The sequence below is a fragment of the Myotis yumanensis genome, unplaced genomic scaffold (assembly GCF_028538775.1).
Source record: "Myotis yumanensis isolate MYYU_CA2020_CCGP unplaced genomic scaffold, mMyoYum1.0.hap1 SCAF_7, whole genome shotgun sequence".
Classification (NCBI taxonomy): Eukaryota; Metazoa; Chordata; class Mammalia; order Chiroptera; family Vespertilionidae; genus Myotis; species Myotis yumanensis.
This window is the reverse complement of record NW_027223758.1, coordinates 5,148,168-5,165,809: the sequence shown is the minus strand read 5'-3', so window position 1 is coordinate 5,165,809 and position 17,642 is coordinate 5,148,168. Positions and strand designations below refer to the sequence as shown.

General features: G+C 49.7%; 1 protein-coding gene across 1 annotated transcript in view; it reads left to right on the top strand.

Moving 5' to 3' along the window:
* The window catches only part of ZNF831 (zinc finger protein 831), a 54,624-nt gene extending 39,474 nt beyond the window's left edge, over positions 1–15,150 (top strand). Inside the window, exons 4-5 of the mRNA XM_070421315.1 lie at positions 13,383–13,543; positions 13,898–15,150. Of these exons, the coding sequence (XP_070277416.1) occupies positions 13,383–13,543; positions 13,898–14,770 (1,034 nt within the window). The 3' untranslated portion in view covers positions 14,771–15,150. The remainder of the gene's footprint in view (positions 1–13,382; positions 13,544–13,897) is intronic.
* The last annotated feature ends 2,492 nt before the right edge of the window (positions 15,151–17,642 follow it).

Genomic DNA, 17,642 nt, shown 5'->3' with positions numbered 1-17,642 from the left:
GGGCTCCTCGGGCTTTGGGGAGACCCCCCCCCAAGTTATTTCTCCATTGAGGTCTGTTGGGAACACTTCCACACCCAGGGTGTTTTTGAGGTGCCCTCCTCCCACAGACATCTTTGTTGATAATAACTGCTCATCTCAATCAATCCAGACCCCACAGCCCTCCCCGGATCCACAGGGGACAGAGCCTGGAGCATGGGGAAGAGGTGGCTGCCCAGCCCAAGGCTTCAGCCAGACTCTCCTGAGCAGGGCCAGCCAGCCCCGGCCTGCTCCCCAATTTCTACGCTCCCAGGCAGGTGGCCTGAGTTGCAAATGAAAGTGCAGAATACCCGGTTAAACTTGATTTTCAGATCAGCAGGGAGTATATTTTTTTCAGCATGACTATGCCCCAAAACTGCATCGGACACACTGATGGGAACAATGATTCAAAGTCCCATTTAACAGGGAGCCCACATTTCCCCTGGAGCCCTGCCCTCAGACCCCCTTGCTGGCGTCAACCTCTCTGAACAGGCTTTCCAATCTGATTTCTCTTCCGAATCCTGATCCAGTTGAGATCCTCACTCACCCCTGCCCAGTCGGCCTGCACCCTTCTTTGGCTTGGTTGATTCTGGGATGTTTGTTATTTAAACTCTTTTTTAAAAAATGTATACTAGTATTTGTATTTAATCTTTTAAAGATACCTGTTTTGTGCAAATGTTGTTATTTACATAACACACTCATATAGTAGTGCTACAGATTCATACATGTACACACTGGCTGCGTGCCTCTCTACACGTTTTCATTAGACACTGGCATTGTATTCGCACTGTTCGTGGGTCACCTCTTAAGAGGGTGGGAGGCGGCTGCAGTCACTGGGGTGCCTGACCCTCCTGATCCCCCTGAGCAGTCCATTGGATCTCTCTCTCTCCACTTTGTGTCTCTCCCAGTCTCTTCCCTTTGGGCTGCTTGGCTCAACGGGGTGCTTGCTTCTCAGGACCGGAGGCTGCTTAGCTGAACCCCTGTATCTCTGACCAGAGGAGAGCCAGGAGTGCATAGGTCCTCCATCACCCATTCCTTCATCAGTGAGGTCACCTTCACTCTCTGGTCAGGGCTGAGCCCTGGGAGGACAGGGGTTAATCCTCTGAAACGGGGAGGGGAGAGCGCAGAGCCCTCCATTCTGGCTCAGAAAATACTATCAGCAGCCGGGCCTGGAGGCGAGCATCCCACAGCCAGGCCGCCTCCAGGCTGAGGCCTGGCTCAGGTCTCATTACTGCCCCTCGCCCTCCATCAGAGGCGGGGCTGACGCCTTCCCCGAATGATGTTGGCGAAGAAGCTCCGTCCTCGCTCAGGGGGGTACAGGGCGGGGGAATTTGGCAAGAAAAATGGAGAGCCTGGCTTTTCTGTCTGAGAGAAATGTTGGACGGAAAATAGACTAATCACTCTCAAAAAACAAGTTTTGAAGGTTACCTTTGCATAGAGGGAGCTGAAACCCCCCTGAGGAGAGAGAAAGCCTGACATTGCGATCAGAGTTGTTTGTCTCCCTGGCGGGCCGCAGCGGTGTGTCCGCCGTGGCGTCCCCTGGGGCTCAAGTCCGCTCCACGCTTCCCTCCTGCTTTCCACTGACTTTCTTTGGATGTTCTGGAAGCTCCGCGTGGGGAAACCTCCCAGAACCCACTTCCCTGAGTGCAGGCCTCACCCTCTGATGGATGCTCTTGCAGCTTTCTCACTACTTCTGTGCCAGCACCCTCAGGAACAGAGTGAGCGACTTTCTTTTAAGACCATTATGCTAGTTGACTGCATGGTCATCTGAGCTGTGTCCTCTCTTCCTGATTTGAATTTGGTAATAACGTATTTTTAAACAGAAGTCAAGAAGAATTCCCGAAGGCATTGTTTCTGCTGGCACTGAGGACAGACAGGAAAATATTCCGAAGAGGTAATTGTATCGACCTCCTCGCTGTCTTTCATTTAAGAAAATGGCCAGGTGGGATGGCCACGCGAATTGTGTGGCTACCTCCAGACTCACCCCCGTGCACCTCCGCCCCACCCCCGGGGGGATTCTCTGAGTGCCTGACATTGATTACAATCCTTTCCAGACAAGACCTGAGGGGCACCTTCCCCTTTTCTGCCAGGCCATAGTTTCCTTTTCCCCATAGCTTTAGAATTGCAAAGCAGGCTCCATTTGTGGGAGCGAACTAGAAATCTTCAGGGGTGATGGGAGATTTGTGAAGTGCCACAAAGCATGGACTTTCTGAAGGATCCTAATATCTCCATTACTGCTTTTTTTTCCGGGGGGGGGGGGGGGGGGGGGGTTGTTTTTAGAAATAAGATTTCTTAATTAGTGTGGGAAGATTAAAAACGACTTCCGGGGCAATAACCAATCTGATTAAATTTGGAAGAAGTTAAGCATGCTACTCTGAGGCTAGAAGGTGGTTTCTGGAGGTCAGAAAGTCTGGGCATTGAAGTCCCGCATCATAAGAGGTGGAATCTCTAAAGCTGGGCTGAGGACAAAGGTTGGGCCCATCTCCTCCTGCTGTTGTTACTCTTTCCCCTTTGTTCCCCCTCTCAGCTCAGCAGCCCCAGGTGCAAGCCTTGATCGTGGAGTGCAGCCCTCCCGTCCCTCAGTCATGAACGGCCCCCTTTATTTCCTGTCAGGATCCATAGAAACCAGAGAGAGGCTTTTGCTCAAAAGCACTCCTGAGTCTTGTTGCCCCAGGTGTAGGCGCAAAGTACTCTCTCGCTCTTTGGAGATGGAAACCTTCAGCTGAGATGAACCAAGTTGAAAGTGTTTCAATTTCAGCATGGCCTGCCTGACCAGTTTCTCTCATTACTAAGAACCACGTTTATAAAACAAGCCCGAAAGCATACATTCCTGAGTAAATTTGGGCATAAAAAGTTTCTATAGCCAATTTGAAGCTGCTTTTATTCTTCCCCTTTTTTTATCAGTCTCTGGCTCTTGAATAGTTTTTAAGAAACGCTATTGGATGTTGTACCTGCTCACAAAATATTTAGAACTGGCCTTCCAATGTTGTTTAGAAGAAATATCTGAGTGGGAGAGAGCATTCAGCTCGCCAAACACTTGCCTTCCCTCAAAAAAAAAAAAAAAAGCAAAGAGGAGTAAGAAAACCCGAGCCCAAGCACCACACGACAGACTAGATGTGCTACGAAGTCAGAATAGTGTGCTCTCAGCCTCTTGTCCTGGTCGTCTTGTCCAATCAGGTTGGGCCGCCTGTCACTGGGGTCTGAGGGAAGACCAGGACCCAGGTGTCCGTCCCGGGGAGTCAGAACCGATGAGGCACCTCCACCTTTGCTGTCTTCCTCTGTCTCTGGTCTGAAATGAGTCTATTTCCCCTTCTCAGGATTAATGAAGGAGAGGAGGGAAGCTCTTTCTTCCCAGCCAGTGTCATGGAAATGGATCAGTTCCTTCTTTTGAAGGCTGCAGATCTGGAGGGAAAGGGAGCCCTCCCCAAGGCCTCCATTGTGTTTCGGGAAGTGGACTGTCTTTTCCAGACTCATTTCCTAACGAGGACCATGGAAAACGATCATTGGAAGAGCAGAGACTCTTGGTGCCCACCCTGGCACTGTGGGTTTGAAATGGCATTTTCAATAACTGCATTTCTTTCCCCTTTACCTCATGCCTGCCCTGCCCTCTAAACTTTAGGTACATGGTCTGGGCGAAGACTTAAGCGCAGGATTGATTTTTAAACACGGCTTTCCACGAAATGTCTTTCAGGGAAAAAGAAATCTCTGGGAGGAAAAATCTCAGATTGATTGCCTTTCATCAAAGACGTAGAAAAGACAGGAGGTACCAGGAAGAAAGTCATTTTTGACATAAACCATGATTACTCAGAAGAGACAAACTTCCAGAAATTGCGCCAGGAGGGAGCAATGCTCTGTTATGTAGTTAGACTCTCATCAGCGCCGTTTGCTGTCCCTCTGAGGGCTCGTTCAGCTACCTTTTCTCCGAAGAGCAGGCGGGGCTTCTGAGTCATCCTCCTCCGCTGGCTCGGGAGGTGACATTTAGGGATTGCTCAGGCAGGTCACATCCGACTCTCGAGCCAGCTTACCTGAGGCGTGAGTCACAGCTCCTCTCCACGGTGGCATTTACCACAATGCTAATCACTGTGCAATTATGTCCTAATTTCTGTCTCTTCAGCGCCATGTACACACCATCAGCGAGGTAGAACTGAGCTGCTCGTCACCAATAAGCCCACGTTTAATTCCAGGGCGAGGGCGGCCCCCTCTCTTCTCCCTCCTGGTCTCATTTACTTCCTTTCTCTCCGGCGCCTCTCCTTTTAAGTTCTGTACATAACTCAACTTTCAAGTGACTGAAATATGTTACCTGGAGCCCCCCTCCCCCCGCCCCCCAACATAGCTCAGGGAAGACCCCTGGGGATCACGCGTTGGAAGCAGTCAGTGAAGAGGTGGCAAGTTGAGCAGAACTTCTGACAGGTACTTTCTGAGACAAAAGGTTAACCCCATCATGTTGACGAGGTAAATACCACGTGAGGGTGTTGATGTGATTCTCTGATGGGAGTTTTTTCCTTTCTTTTGAGCCTTTAAACTGTTCGTCTGTCACACGTGAACTGGGACAGGTGGGCTGGGTGTTTCTCCCGCCCTCTGCTCTGTCACAAATCACCGTGATGCCTTCCGCACAGAAACCGGAGCGGCAGCCTGAACTCCAGGGTCCCCTCCGCCACCAACGCCCTCCACGCCTCTGCCTCGCGGTAATGGCTCTGCTCGCAGTTTTCCTGTCAGAATTAATGGGAGAGCTGCTTCTCCTAAAGCCATTAGTTAAGTAATATTGCTTACAGAATCGCTGGAACAGGATAACACCTCCTTCTCTAGGATGTAAATCTTGAGAAATGATGAGGCAATTGCTTAAACACATCAATTATATTCCAAAACCTGAACTTCTTCTCTCTATAATTTTCATTTAGAGTTGAGAAAGTTTGAAAGTAATGATCCATAAAGTAAGTTTTCTTGATTCAATCTTGGCACTAAATAATTCAAATAACATGAGCCGTTTTTGTTTTTTTGTGTGTGTGTGTTTTTTTTCCTGTAGTTTTCTTGCTTCCCCACAATTTTTCCTCCTTTTTTGGGGCATGCTCTTATTGTCAGAGCATGATTAGAGTTTCAACTTACCAAAAGGTTTTAAGCATGCTCTCCCACTCAGTGTGTTTTTTGGGGAAAATGGTAAGTGGAGTGTTCTCGAACTGATTGCCTTTCATTAGGGAAATGGAGGAGCTCGAACCACGGAGAAAAGTGGTTTCTGAGAAAAGAGATGGGACATGATTACTCGGAAGAGGCAAAATCTCAAGAAAAAAATTAGGATGGTGCAGAAATACTTTAGCTTTGGTGAAAGATGGAAAAATACATTTTCCTCTTGCTTTTGTGAGTCAACTTTTCTCTTCCTGAGAAACTAAACTTTTGTCACAGAAATGACTGCCCTCCCAGGAGCGCGTTCTCGCCGGACGGCCCCGCTGCGCAGCTGCCCCGGCGCCTGGAGCTCTGCTTCGTCCTGTCAGATCCCATGTCATTGTTTATCTCTCATTTCTCTCTCCAACCATTATGGCAGCCGTGCTTGCTGCAACGGCGGCCTATCCAGGCCACGCGGCAACCCCAGCCCCGGGCCCAGGCCGCCAGGGGAGGCTGCTGCGTCTCACAGCTGTCCACGTGGGCAGACAGGTGTGAACAGACACTTTCTTATTTTATTTTTTTACACAAATAGGTCATGCCATCTGTGGTAACCTACAACTCTTTCTCCCTCATAGACCTTGTATGTAGCCAGGCCCGAGTATAAATAGACAGGTGGTCAGTCACTGAGTGCGAGGAAAGCCCTGGGAGGAGAGTGATCAAAACCCTCTCACCTTGGGAACAGGCAGTGGAGAGGCTCCAGGCGGCTTCCAGGCCCAGGCTCTCCAGGCGGCAGGAGTGGAGCCCGAATAAAGGTGGGCGCTGCCTCGCCCACCGTTTCCTCCAGGCCTTTTCTTTGTGTTTCGTCCGGGCTTCGGGGAGCTCAGCTCTGCCCCCCTGTTCTCACCGACTCCTGGGTCGGGGGTGCGGAGGGGTCTCTCCGGCTTCTCCCCCTCGGCCTTCTCTCTCCTCTGACGGGAGCTCATGGCTCCCCGACATCTGCGCTCATTAGAATTAATAGAGAAGTATTAATTCTTTCCCTAAAGCTATTAGTTGAGTCATCGTGAGCTGAAATTGCCGAAACAGAATAATTTCTCCTTCATTTTCAGGTGTAAACCGTGAGGAAAGATGAGACACTGTTGCGAGTATATCAGTTACTCCCCAGGAAGAGCCCACAGACAGGTTTCATTTAGCAACGGAAACTTCAGATAACGGTGCGGGAGGCAGGCGGGCTGGGCGCAGCCTCGGCCTTGTCCCCTCCCACGGTGTTCCCTTTGTTCTCTTCTTGTTTCCTCCCAAGATCCCATCGTCCTGTTTCTGCTCCGTGCGCTAAAGTCACACTCGTGTTGTCTGAACACAATAACGGCTTTAACTTAAAGCAAGGTTTGAAGCTCCAATTCACCCTCCCTGTGGTTAGTGGAGTACTCCTGTGTGGGAAGGGTTCTTGTCCGGCTGTCTTTCCTCAAAGAAATAGAAAAGAGATGAAAACCACTAAGAAAAGCAGTTTCTGAAATAAAAGATCTGTGTGTTTGTGATAGCTTGGAGGCAAACTTTCAAAAGATTGCAGTAGGGCAGGGCCGAGAACCTGAGCTGCGCTGGGTACACTGGTTTCCTGGTCCTTTCTCCAGTCCCCTCTGCCGAGGCACCCACTGACTTCAGCTCATTCTCTGGTTGGAATGGAGGACCCCCGGCCCCTGCCAGAGAGGAATGAAGACTCTCCTCCATCCTTTTCGGCCAAATATTTCCCCACATAGGAACTTTGTGAACAAAAATTGTAATAGGATTGAAGAAACAAATTTACTTCCAAAACAGTTTAGTGCAATATCTAGATGCAACAGAGACTTAAGAATATATATTGCTTGAATAATTACATGAATTAATTATATTAACTTATTAGAGAGAAAACCAGCCCAAACAGGGACAATGTCAGAATGTGTGATTTTACGCATGTCCACCATATAGGTGGGGCCAGGGCCTTGTGTCACCATCTCATAGCACACTTTGCTTTTTCATAGCATTTATTGCATTTGCTTGGTGGGAAAAAAAATTTAAAAATAGATTTTTATTGAGAGAGAGAGGGAGAGAGAGAGAGAGAGATGTGAGAGCAGAACAATTGATTGGCAGCATCCTGCATGCCCCCCACTGGGAATCAACCTCTCAGTGCACAGGACTACACTCCACTCACTGAGACACACGGCCAGGCACGCTTGGTGACATTTTTGTGTAATTATGTGAGGACTGGATTTCTCCCCCATTTGACTATAATTTCCATGAGGGTGTCTGTCCCATTTGCCCCTGGACACATCCATCGCCTGCCCTCAGCACCATTTTTAGCACAGAATATTGGCTGTGCTCAATACTCCATAAACATGGACTCAAGATATACTTAGGTACAATAATATGGGCTCCAAAAATATGGATTCAAAAAAATGGGCCTAACAAACTTTTGAGTAAATGAGGAAGTCACTGCCCATGCAATGGTGACTTTGAGAGTTCTGCTTAGCTTTCCTTAAATAATTGCAAATTGTATTTGCCAGCAGCCTGTGCATCCAATGTCAGGGACACTGCGAAACCATTTCATCTGAGATCAGTTAATAGGAGATTACATTGCATTCTTGTTTATGCTTAGAGCTTGCTTTGAAGGCCGACGTGGTAGGCTCATTTTTATCCCTTCCTTATAATGCAGTCTTTTGGACTCCCAGTCAATGGAGTTCTTGGTGTATTGGGGCAACCGAAAGAACTGTATCCAATTACTTCCATCATGATATATAAAAGCGTAAGCAACCAAATGACAGTTGACTGGTCGCTGTGATGCGCATTGACCACCAGGGGGCAGATGCTCAACTCAGGAGCTGCCCCCTGGTGGTCAGTGCACTCCCACAGCCAAGCTCCCCCAATCTCTCCCTTCCCCTCTAGCCCATCTGATTGGTTCTGATCGCTGGCCAGGCCGAGGGACCCCACCAGTGCATGAATTTGTGCACCGGGCCTCTAGTCTATATAATAAAAGCCTAAGTGTCCGTTAAGGTGGAATGACGAGAACGATAGGTTGCTATGATGCACACTGACCACCAGGGGGCAGACGTTCAATGCAGAAGCTGCCCCCTGGTGGTCAGTGTGCTCTCACAGGGGAGTGCCGCTCAGCCAGAAGCCAAGCTCATGGCTGGTGAGTGCAGTGACGGTGGTGGTGGGAGCTTCTCCTGCTTCCATGGTAGTGCTAAGGAGCAGCGAGCAGGTGGGTGGTAAGGAGCAAGGGGTCCCAGACTGCAAGAGGGCACAGGCCAGGCTGAGGGACTCCCCCCCAAGTGCACAAATTTTGTGCACCGGGTCTCTAGTTTTCAGATAATGATGTTCGAGTAATGTGTCTATTAGCATTTTAATCAGGCCTAAGGATTGGACAGCTGGGAGCAGATTGGCCGTGAGAGATGTCTATGCCATGTTGGAAGCTTTGCCTTGTTGTTGCTTTACTCCGTTTTCTTTCTAATTGTTGTACAGTTTCTTATAAGCCTTTTCAAGATGCTAAATTTAAGTGTGCTATGATGTTTTAAGTGGCCTCTGCCTCTCTAAACATGGTTGGGCAATTATTTCTGAGGAAAATTATTAAAAACGCAGCTTTAATCAGGGGGAGGGCAGGAAGGCAGAGGAGCTGTGATGAGAGATGGGATTTCTAATAAGATTTGCATAATTGTGTGAGTGCTGGAGTTTCTGAAGACTGCACGGTGATGAAAGAATCCGAAATTTCTCAGGATGGAAGGAGAGGTTCCTATGTGATGCGGAAACCCACATGCCTTAACGTGTGACCAGAGCACTTTACTTCCTAAAAAGGGCCATTCCTTTCAAAGCAAGTTAGCGTCCTGCTCTGAGAACCCAAATTCGTTTAACACACTTCGGTGACATTATTTGGGCATTTCCCCCCCACAATTATTAAAGATAACTCACTTTTCTCTGTAGACTGTAGGTCAGAAGCAAATTAAATCAATGGATTTGCCCCCCTCGCTCTCAGGTGAGTCAGAAATTATTGGTCAAATGCGCACATGGCCTTTCCGTTCGACTGAAAAACCCACACGAGCTGCCTAGGAGACATTTGACCAATCTGATTATTTCCTCTTACTAATTGGTTTTACTTCATTGAATTGAATGAATTGTCTGGTTGTTTTGTCAATGTGGAGACACGGCTTAATCCACTTAGAAGGAGAGGAGGCGCTTGGTAAACTGTGGGGCTAGTGAAACATTTATCATCATTATTATCTTTTGGTGATTTTTCATGGGTGGCAATGAAACTGTCCTCCATCATCCACGTTCATCTATTTGACTTCTGCCCTAGCCAAGCCTTCCCATCTGACCCCACCACACTGGTGACCTTGAAAGTGGCTTTCCCGCTCTGCTCCCCTCTCCCGGAAATGTAGTCTCCAGACAGGAGCTGCCTGCATCTTAAATGTTGTGGCATCCTGCTGCCATGCTGGCTTCTTCACCGTGACAGACCCAGCCCCCTTCCCAGCACCTGCCCGCACCCACAGATCTGTGCCCCTGGGCTTCCCCCCTTCCCCGAAGCCCCTGCCCCACTCAGCATCCTCCTTCCACCTGGCTGCCCATCAGGCCCTGGTCTGCCCCTCTGGGGGTCCCTCTCACCCTCATTTCCATGGGAGGCACCACCTTTCCACAGCTTTAGGTACGGGAGGCGCTCCCTTCTGCCCGCCATAGCCTCCCTGTTCATGCTCAGCAGCTCCATCCTGCCTCCTTCTCATCATGAGGCTCAGGTGTTTATGTCCTTCATGACCCGGTCGACCAGAAGCGATCTCATCCTCCAGTTTGCTCCCTTGGTTTCTCCTCTGTTAGGTCAGAAGCTCAAAGGCCAGGGCCCCTGGGCTGGCTCTCCGACTCCCCAGGATGGAGTGTAACAGCAGGGACTGGGGGAGGCGTGTTGAGAAAATGGGTGGCATGCCACGGGCCTGGTCTGTGCCATCGGACAACCCCGTGCACAGGAGCCCAAGTGAAGGCTGTGTTCCAGGAAAGGCCACGGCGTCTGTCCCCAAACCGATGCCCTTTTCGCAGATCTTCCAAGCTGCTTTGCTCGGGGTTAGGCACCAGGGACCTGGCAATAAGCCCCTGAGATGGAAGAAGTAGGTCTGTCCTGTTGGTACAAGATGGAGGACACTTCCTTCATTTGGTTCCACTTTCCTCTAACAACCCGGGAGTCAGGAAGGAAATGTGTCTGTGAGGCACTGCTTTCAAGGACAAAGTGACAGAGGAAGCAGGTCCCAGTGCGGGGCCAGGGCCACGGACTCGGCAGGGACAGCTTGGTCCCGAGGGAGCCAGGCACACCTCAAAAGTCCGAAATCCACAGCCCAGCAGACCCCCAAGTCTCCACCACTCCTCCCTCCCACAGCACGGTCAGCCCTCACTCTCTCCCCGGCAGAATGCTGGGGGCTCAGTCCTGGAGCGGGTCCAAAATGCCGGGGCCACCGGGCACAGTCAGTTGAGCTGGGAGTGAGGGGACCACATTGAAAACAGAGGGTTCAACCAAAGGGTTGACACCGCCTGCCGGTCCCCCGATTCTCAGTCCCAGTTTCAGCTCCAGTGCGGGCAGCCTGACTGCGTTTCCCGGCAGGAGGCTGAGTCCTGGTGTGCCGACCAGGCCCCGTGGAGACCCAAAGAGGATGACGCCAGGCTTTGCCACTTACACGGGCGGCCAGTCACCGTGCAGAGAGGCCCACAGGGACAGATTGCACTGTAAGGAGCGCCCAACCAACCTCCATGTGCCTATTTGGTGAACATGGTGGTGAAGATCGCTGGATCTCTCAGGAAAGTCTTTACTATGAAAAAAAAAAAAGATAAAAGCAACAGGAACAAGGAGTTTGGAAGGAAGGGAGCGGATGTAAGGAGAGACAAACTTCACCAACACCAACCAACCATTATTGATATTAACAGAGCCAGTAAGAGAAGATGCTGGAGCCATGAAATAATAGCAGAATGCTACAAAGCAGGAATTAATATTAATAGTGGGCTCTTAGGAATGAAAAACATGATAGCAGAAATAGTATGAGTTGGAATAGAAAATCGAAGGAATTCTCCCAAAAGTAAAATGAAAGAAAACAAAGAATAGAAAATAGGAAAGATAAGAAAAATCGAGGAAGAGACCAAGAGGGCCAATAACTCCACACGGAGAGTGAAAAGAAAACATAAGGGAAACGTCAAAGACAATGTATTTTTCTGAGACTGAAGGACACGATTCAGATCCAAAGGCTGCAGCGAGTGTCCGGACGGTGAAGGAAAATAGACCAGGACGGAGGCGACACCCAGAGAAGAAGCAGGACTTCTCAGAGAGAGAACAACAAACATCTTCACCCCAGGGTCCCGAACCGCGTGCCCTGCGGCTGCAGACGCCTCAGCCCGGGACGGAGCCAGCCCGGCGCCCGCTTGGAAGGGGAATGCACCGGTTCGAATGTTCTCCCCAGACAAGCAGCCGGGGAAGGTCTCAACACTTCCTCTCACTCACCCTTCCTCATGCAGCTACCAGGAGCTTTGGGTTAGGGAAGCAAGAAAGCAAACCGAAAGGCCTGCCGGGGCCTGGGGTCCAAGGACGGGGCTGGAGGGAGGTCTGGGGCACAGCCTCGCGTGGGCCTGGAGCTGCAGTCCAGGGAGCAGGTCGGAAGGTTTCATGAGCGGCGTTTGTCCGTATCAACCTGGGGAACACCGCCCGTGACCCTTTCTACCTGCACGGTGATGACCAGAGGGAAAGGGAGGCGGTGGAGGTGGAAGAGGGTAAAGGGGACAAATGGTGATGGAAGGACACGTGACTTTGGGTGCTGAACACACAATACACAGATAATGTATTAGGGAATTAAACACTTGAAATATATAATCTTATTAACCAGGGTCATCCCAATGCATTCAATACAATTTTTTTTAAAAAAAAACTTTAAAAAAAAAAGGAGAAAAGTCTCATGAGAGATCCTTCTAAGAAAACGAAACCTTAGATCATTGGGAAGGAGGTTAGAGGGTGATTTTAGTCATAAGTCCATAGAAAACTCAGCAAAAGAAAAACTGACTCCAGGGAACACCGTGTTGGTAATTAAGGCAGTTCCTCCTAGCACACCCGAGGCTCTGGCTCGGACAGCGCACTCCTGAGCACAGCAGTGGAAACTGTCAACATTCTAGCCAGATGGCCACAGCAGTGACTTCACTGCTGAGAAGAGAGGGGGGTGGGGACTGTGCATACCTGTGGGGTGATGAGGGTTGTGGAGAAGGTGTGCTCATCCTAATCCCTCATAGAAGTCACAGACTATCCTCCAAACTGGAAATAAAAGCAACAACCAAAAACAAACCAAGAAATGGTGCTCTGAGCGTGTTTGTGGAGGACAGGAGACACAGTGGTTCTCAACCTTCCTAATGCCGCGACCCTTTAATACAGTTCCTCATGTTGTGGTGACCCCCAACCATAAAATTATTTTCATTGCTGCTTCATAACTGTAATGTTGCTACTGTTATGAATCGTCATATAAATATCTGATACGCAGGATGTATTTTCACTGTTCTCGACCCACAGGTTGAGAACCGCTGCCAGGATCCAGTAGGCGAAGAGGAGTGGGTGGACAGGTGCTGCTGTTTTTCTTAATAAGTAGAAAAGTTTGGTTTTTAAAAGTCTGTGCGTTTGTAGCTTTCATCAAGATAAAAGCAACTTTTAAATGGGGCCTAATGCTTTCTCTGTGACACAGCGATTCTAGAATGTTCTTCTCATCTTAACTCAAGATGGGATCTACCTTCCCTGAGATGTGTGGTGCCCAGACCTGTATTCCAGGGGAGGCTGTCTTGTGGATGTTGTGAAGGTCACACCTTTGTCTCCCCTCCTCGCCCCCAAATCAAACCATCACCATCACAGAACAACAGCAACACAAGACCAGCCTCCCCCGGCTGTCCAGTGCTCCGAGGACTCATGCGTGACACGGGGGGATTTTCTACTCTCCGTCGCTGGCTCTAGGGCCAGAGAACTCAATCTGAGATTCACAAATGGAAGAGGACTCTGATGCAAAAGAGCCACATGGAAGGTTTAGGGATTTTCCCACCTTTGGGAACTGGTTTTGCCCCCTTTCCCCTCATCTTAGCAGAATCGGAGACACTTTATTTGACGGCGGGAATTGGTTCAAGGGACTTCGCTTTCCCGTGTGAGATGAGGGCTTATGAGCTCAGAGCTGGTCTTGAGAGCACAGGTAACCTAGGAAATTACTACTTGCTGATTTAATAATTTCAGGTGTATGTACATGTGCCTCCCACTTTAGGGCTAAGTCTGCAAGGGGAGTCATCTCGTGCTGCCTCAGCATCACCTCTTGGTTGTGGGAACAGAGAGAAGGAGGAGAAGGCCTGGAGACCAACCTCAGGAGGCAGCTCTCCCAGCACAAAGCCAAGGGCTGTGAGGGACAGAGACACCTGGACCACGCAGGTGGGAATTCTGACTTTGGGCCGTGTCTGTCTGTCCATTGTCTGGGGTTATGGCTCTCCTGTCCTTGTTGGTGCTCAGTGGGCTCGGGACTGGTGGGGTCATGGAAGGGTTTGCGTTTTCACGAAGCCAGACAAAAACACAGGGCAGTCTCGTCAGGCGATTTTGTGTCAACTTAATGCCCCAATTAGTTATTAATGGAAACCGATTGAGAACATGATATTGAAGTTCACGCTCAGTAAAGAATCATTAAGGACTCAAGCCCATGTTTCATTGAGGACCATGTTTCTGACCACAAGTTTCTTGTACCAATTAACCTTTTCCCCTCCATCTGCTTCCCTTTGCACTTCGTTACAGGATATTCTCTCTGCCGGTGAGTGTGGTGACCGTTGTCCTCAGAACGCCGAAGTGGGGTCAGGACTGGCCCTGCCACCCGACTCCCGCATGCACATGGGTGACCACAGCCTTCCCTCCCGTGGCAAAGGTCTCGACCCGGGGTTGCCTGAGACTCAGCGGCCGCCTTCCCAGGAGCCAGTCTTGGCAAGTCCCAAACCACGTGCTTTCTCGGATGCTCAGGAGCCTTTAGCCTTTGAGTCCAAAGGAAGCTCTCCCCGCCATGACGCTGCTACCTCTGTGGCTGCCATTGGTACTTCTCTGGGGACAGGAGGAGGTCACACCACCCTGGGAGCTCCCAGTGCAGAGCCACAAGGCCATGGCCGGGCTGCAGGGGAGACTCAGACACAGGGCTCCCCGGACAGCAAAGCTCTGGCCCAGGGCCTGTCTCCGTCACTCTGGCCAGGGAAGCCTTCACCAGGGCGAAGACTTTCAGGTTCGGTCCCATCGAGGTCACCTGGGAAAGCTCATCCTGACCCGCCAACCTCAGGGCTAGGATCAGCTAGTTCACAGCAAAAGGAAGGGAGGCCCGAGATGAGCTGCCTCCCCGGGGGGCAGGAAGAAGGAGCTCACCTACCGGGGTGTGCTTTAGAGTGCAGGGAAGTGCTGGCCCCCGGCCCTCCTGCAGGAAAGGACACTGAGGAAACTCCGGAATCCGGACTAGTGGCTCTGAAGGATGGTGTGGTTCCCTCAGCACCAGGGCAGCCTGAGGGTGCCCGGGAAGCCTCTTCGAAAACCATCAAGAAGAGGAGTTTGGGAGGAATGAGGAAGCAGACTCGAGTGGAGTTCAGCGACACCAGCAGCGACGACGAAGACCGGCTGGTGATAGAGATCTGACGCTCCCGGGCAGAGGGCATCTGTGGTCGGACACTGGCCACGCTGCCGTGAATGCCATCTGCTGGCGGACGCCCGGGCCCTTGTCACGAAGCACCTCACGATGGGGAAAGCCATTGGGGGTTCTTTCCAAGTCATCCCCAACCAACTCCAAACCCCTGACTCAGCCTCACCCTTTCCAGACCCCCTGGGCACACCCCACCGGTGTCCACAGGTGCCAGGAAGGGCAAAGGTGGCCGTGACCGCTTGGCACACGCGACTGTGGCTGGACTCCCAGGTACGCTCTGCCTCAGTCCTCACTGCCTCCTCCGTGAAATGGCACTAGCCACGGAAGCCACGTTTACCAACAAGTACACCCCACAGAGTCAAGCCAACGATGTCCTCATTAGCAACTGGGGGTAAGCAGGGCGGGGGGGGGGGTGGACTAGGGGGTGAATTGGGCACCAAATTACTTCTGTTCATTCTGGAGACAAAATTCAGATTCACTAAAAAACTGAAGTTTGGTCAGAATAATTCTCCTCCTCCTCGGAAGTTGTAAATATACTTCAAAATGCGTGATCTGGTGAAATGCTGATTATTTCTCCGTGTCACTCAGTGGCTAATGTTTATGTATGAGTCAGCGACACAAGCATGTACTGCCTGGTGCCTGGTGCCTTTTCTGTCGAGACCTCTGAAACTCTTGGTTTCTCCAACTCTTGTAAAGGAACGTTGTATTGAAAGTGAATAGAACCGTCTCTCTAATGAGTCATTATTCTGAGGGGGAAAACCCACCTATTTCCCTCTGATTTGTGTCATACTGTGCGCTGAGCACTTTCAATTAGAGGGTTACATTTAGTGATCTCTGCGCTTCACCGCTGCCTGCTCATCGTGACGGAGCCTTTCCGTTTCCTCTCGAGGCTTCAAGGATACAAAACTAATTGGAGTTTTGACGCTGTTGTACATCTCAGTAATTTTATTTTGGGGGCTTAGTGTTACTTTGCTGTCAAATTAAATCAGCCTCTATATTGTGCAAGTCAGAACAGCACAGAAAAAATCGCCTAATATTCCAAGCCAATGCTCCCCAGTGCAGAACAAGATAGCTGGGCTGTTTCGGCTGACTCAGCGCACAGCCTGGGAAGTCCTGCCTTCCTCTCCTCCTTGAATGGGAGAGGAAAAACTTAAAAAGACTTACACTGCTGCATTTCAGTAACATTTTATACTTTATGATTTTGTACAATCTGAAATTTATAGCTCAGCTCTTTTGGCTTAACTTTGATGTAAGAATGTTCCTATGCCCTCTCCTACTGCAGATGGTGTGATGCACATCACACACCTACGGTACACTTTAACATGGCCTTGCCTGTTACTAAGGATGGTCACATTGCAAGGAACTTCATGTGAATTTTCCAATTTCAGGGTGATTGCTAGAAAACATTAATGGGGGGCCACCTCCCTCTGGTGACTTAGCACGTGTCCGAGGTCATCTCATATGAGCTCATAAATACTCAAGTGATGTCAAGCCCATCCAAGAAAAACATGAGGAGGGAGGTGAAAAGGAGGTTAGGTATTTTCCTTCTGTGCTTTCTGAACCAAACAAAAGTGATGTGGTGATTACCTACCCTTTGAGCTATCTGCACTACCTTGATGGGCGAGGCTGTCTGGAAAAGTGGCCTGAGTGCTGAGGGAGGAAGAACAAAGGCCTGACTTTGCCCTTAACCACCTGGGAAATCTTGGTGAAGGCACATACCCTCCCTGTGCCTAAGTTTCTCCAAACGAGTGTGAGAGAGTTGGACAAGGTGAACTGATGTGTCTCCAAGTTCCGATCCTGTGAGGATGCATGGGCTGCCTCATCTTCACGTAGGAGGTCTTGGTGGGTTGGGTGGGGTCCCCCTGCCGAGGGGTCTTGCACCTAAGATATTTATTTGGGAGAGGACCCAAAGCCAAAACACCTTCCGCCATTTTTTTCCATGAAGAATGTGAGCTCAGAGATCCCCCACCTATTCCCCCTGCCCCAGAGTTCCAGATTTGGGGGTGCAGTCATCTAGTTGGTCAGTATTGGTTCATCATTCAGAAATGAAAAGCAAAACCATAACCCTACTGTGTGAGTGGGGACTGCGTGTCTGCAGGCTGAACTGGCTACCTTGTCTCCGGAGGCCTGGTCAGGGCGAGAAAAGGACCTTCCAGATCCTTTGCTCCTGGGGGCTGCCAAGCTGTCAGCTAGTTGACCAGACCCAAGTCAGCAACTCATGGTGGCGGGAGCTCTGTCCTCTACAAGCCACCACTTTTGGCTGCCGCATCCCAACCTAGACTAAATAAGGCAGCACGTGGAGCTCACCTCTAACTCCCCGTGTCTCTCTGAAAAAGGTGAGCAGGTTGACAAACCCCTTGTCACAGCTGGTCATTTAGCTGGTGGCTGATATAAAGTAAAGTGTACCTTACTTTTATCAACATGAATTTGTACAAAGCTATATTTCAATGTCTTAAAAATGTATTTTGAATGACCCTAGAGGACTTAGCTATTGAAAATCATCCTAAGGTAAGGATTTTTGTTGTTGTTGTTAGTGAAGGGTCCTTTTATAAAGCAACCAACAGTGTCTGATTTTTATAAATCTTAGTTTCCTATGGTTTTTTTTAAAAAGCAGAATTCAATTCTAGGGATATACCTTTAAGGATAACATGAATAATCTATAACCCAGTTTGGGTTACTGAAAATAAAATTTCAATATTCTCAATTTGTCATTTCTACAGTTTTATACCCTGCAAATGTGTGCTCTGTACTAGTTAAGGGAAAAATGAATCTATTTCAGAACAGGGCCAACCATACTTTAAAGATCAGGGCCCCTACTCTCCCAAGTGCTATTAATTTTATTGTACCTTCAGGTAAGGGTCTTAACCA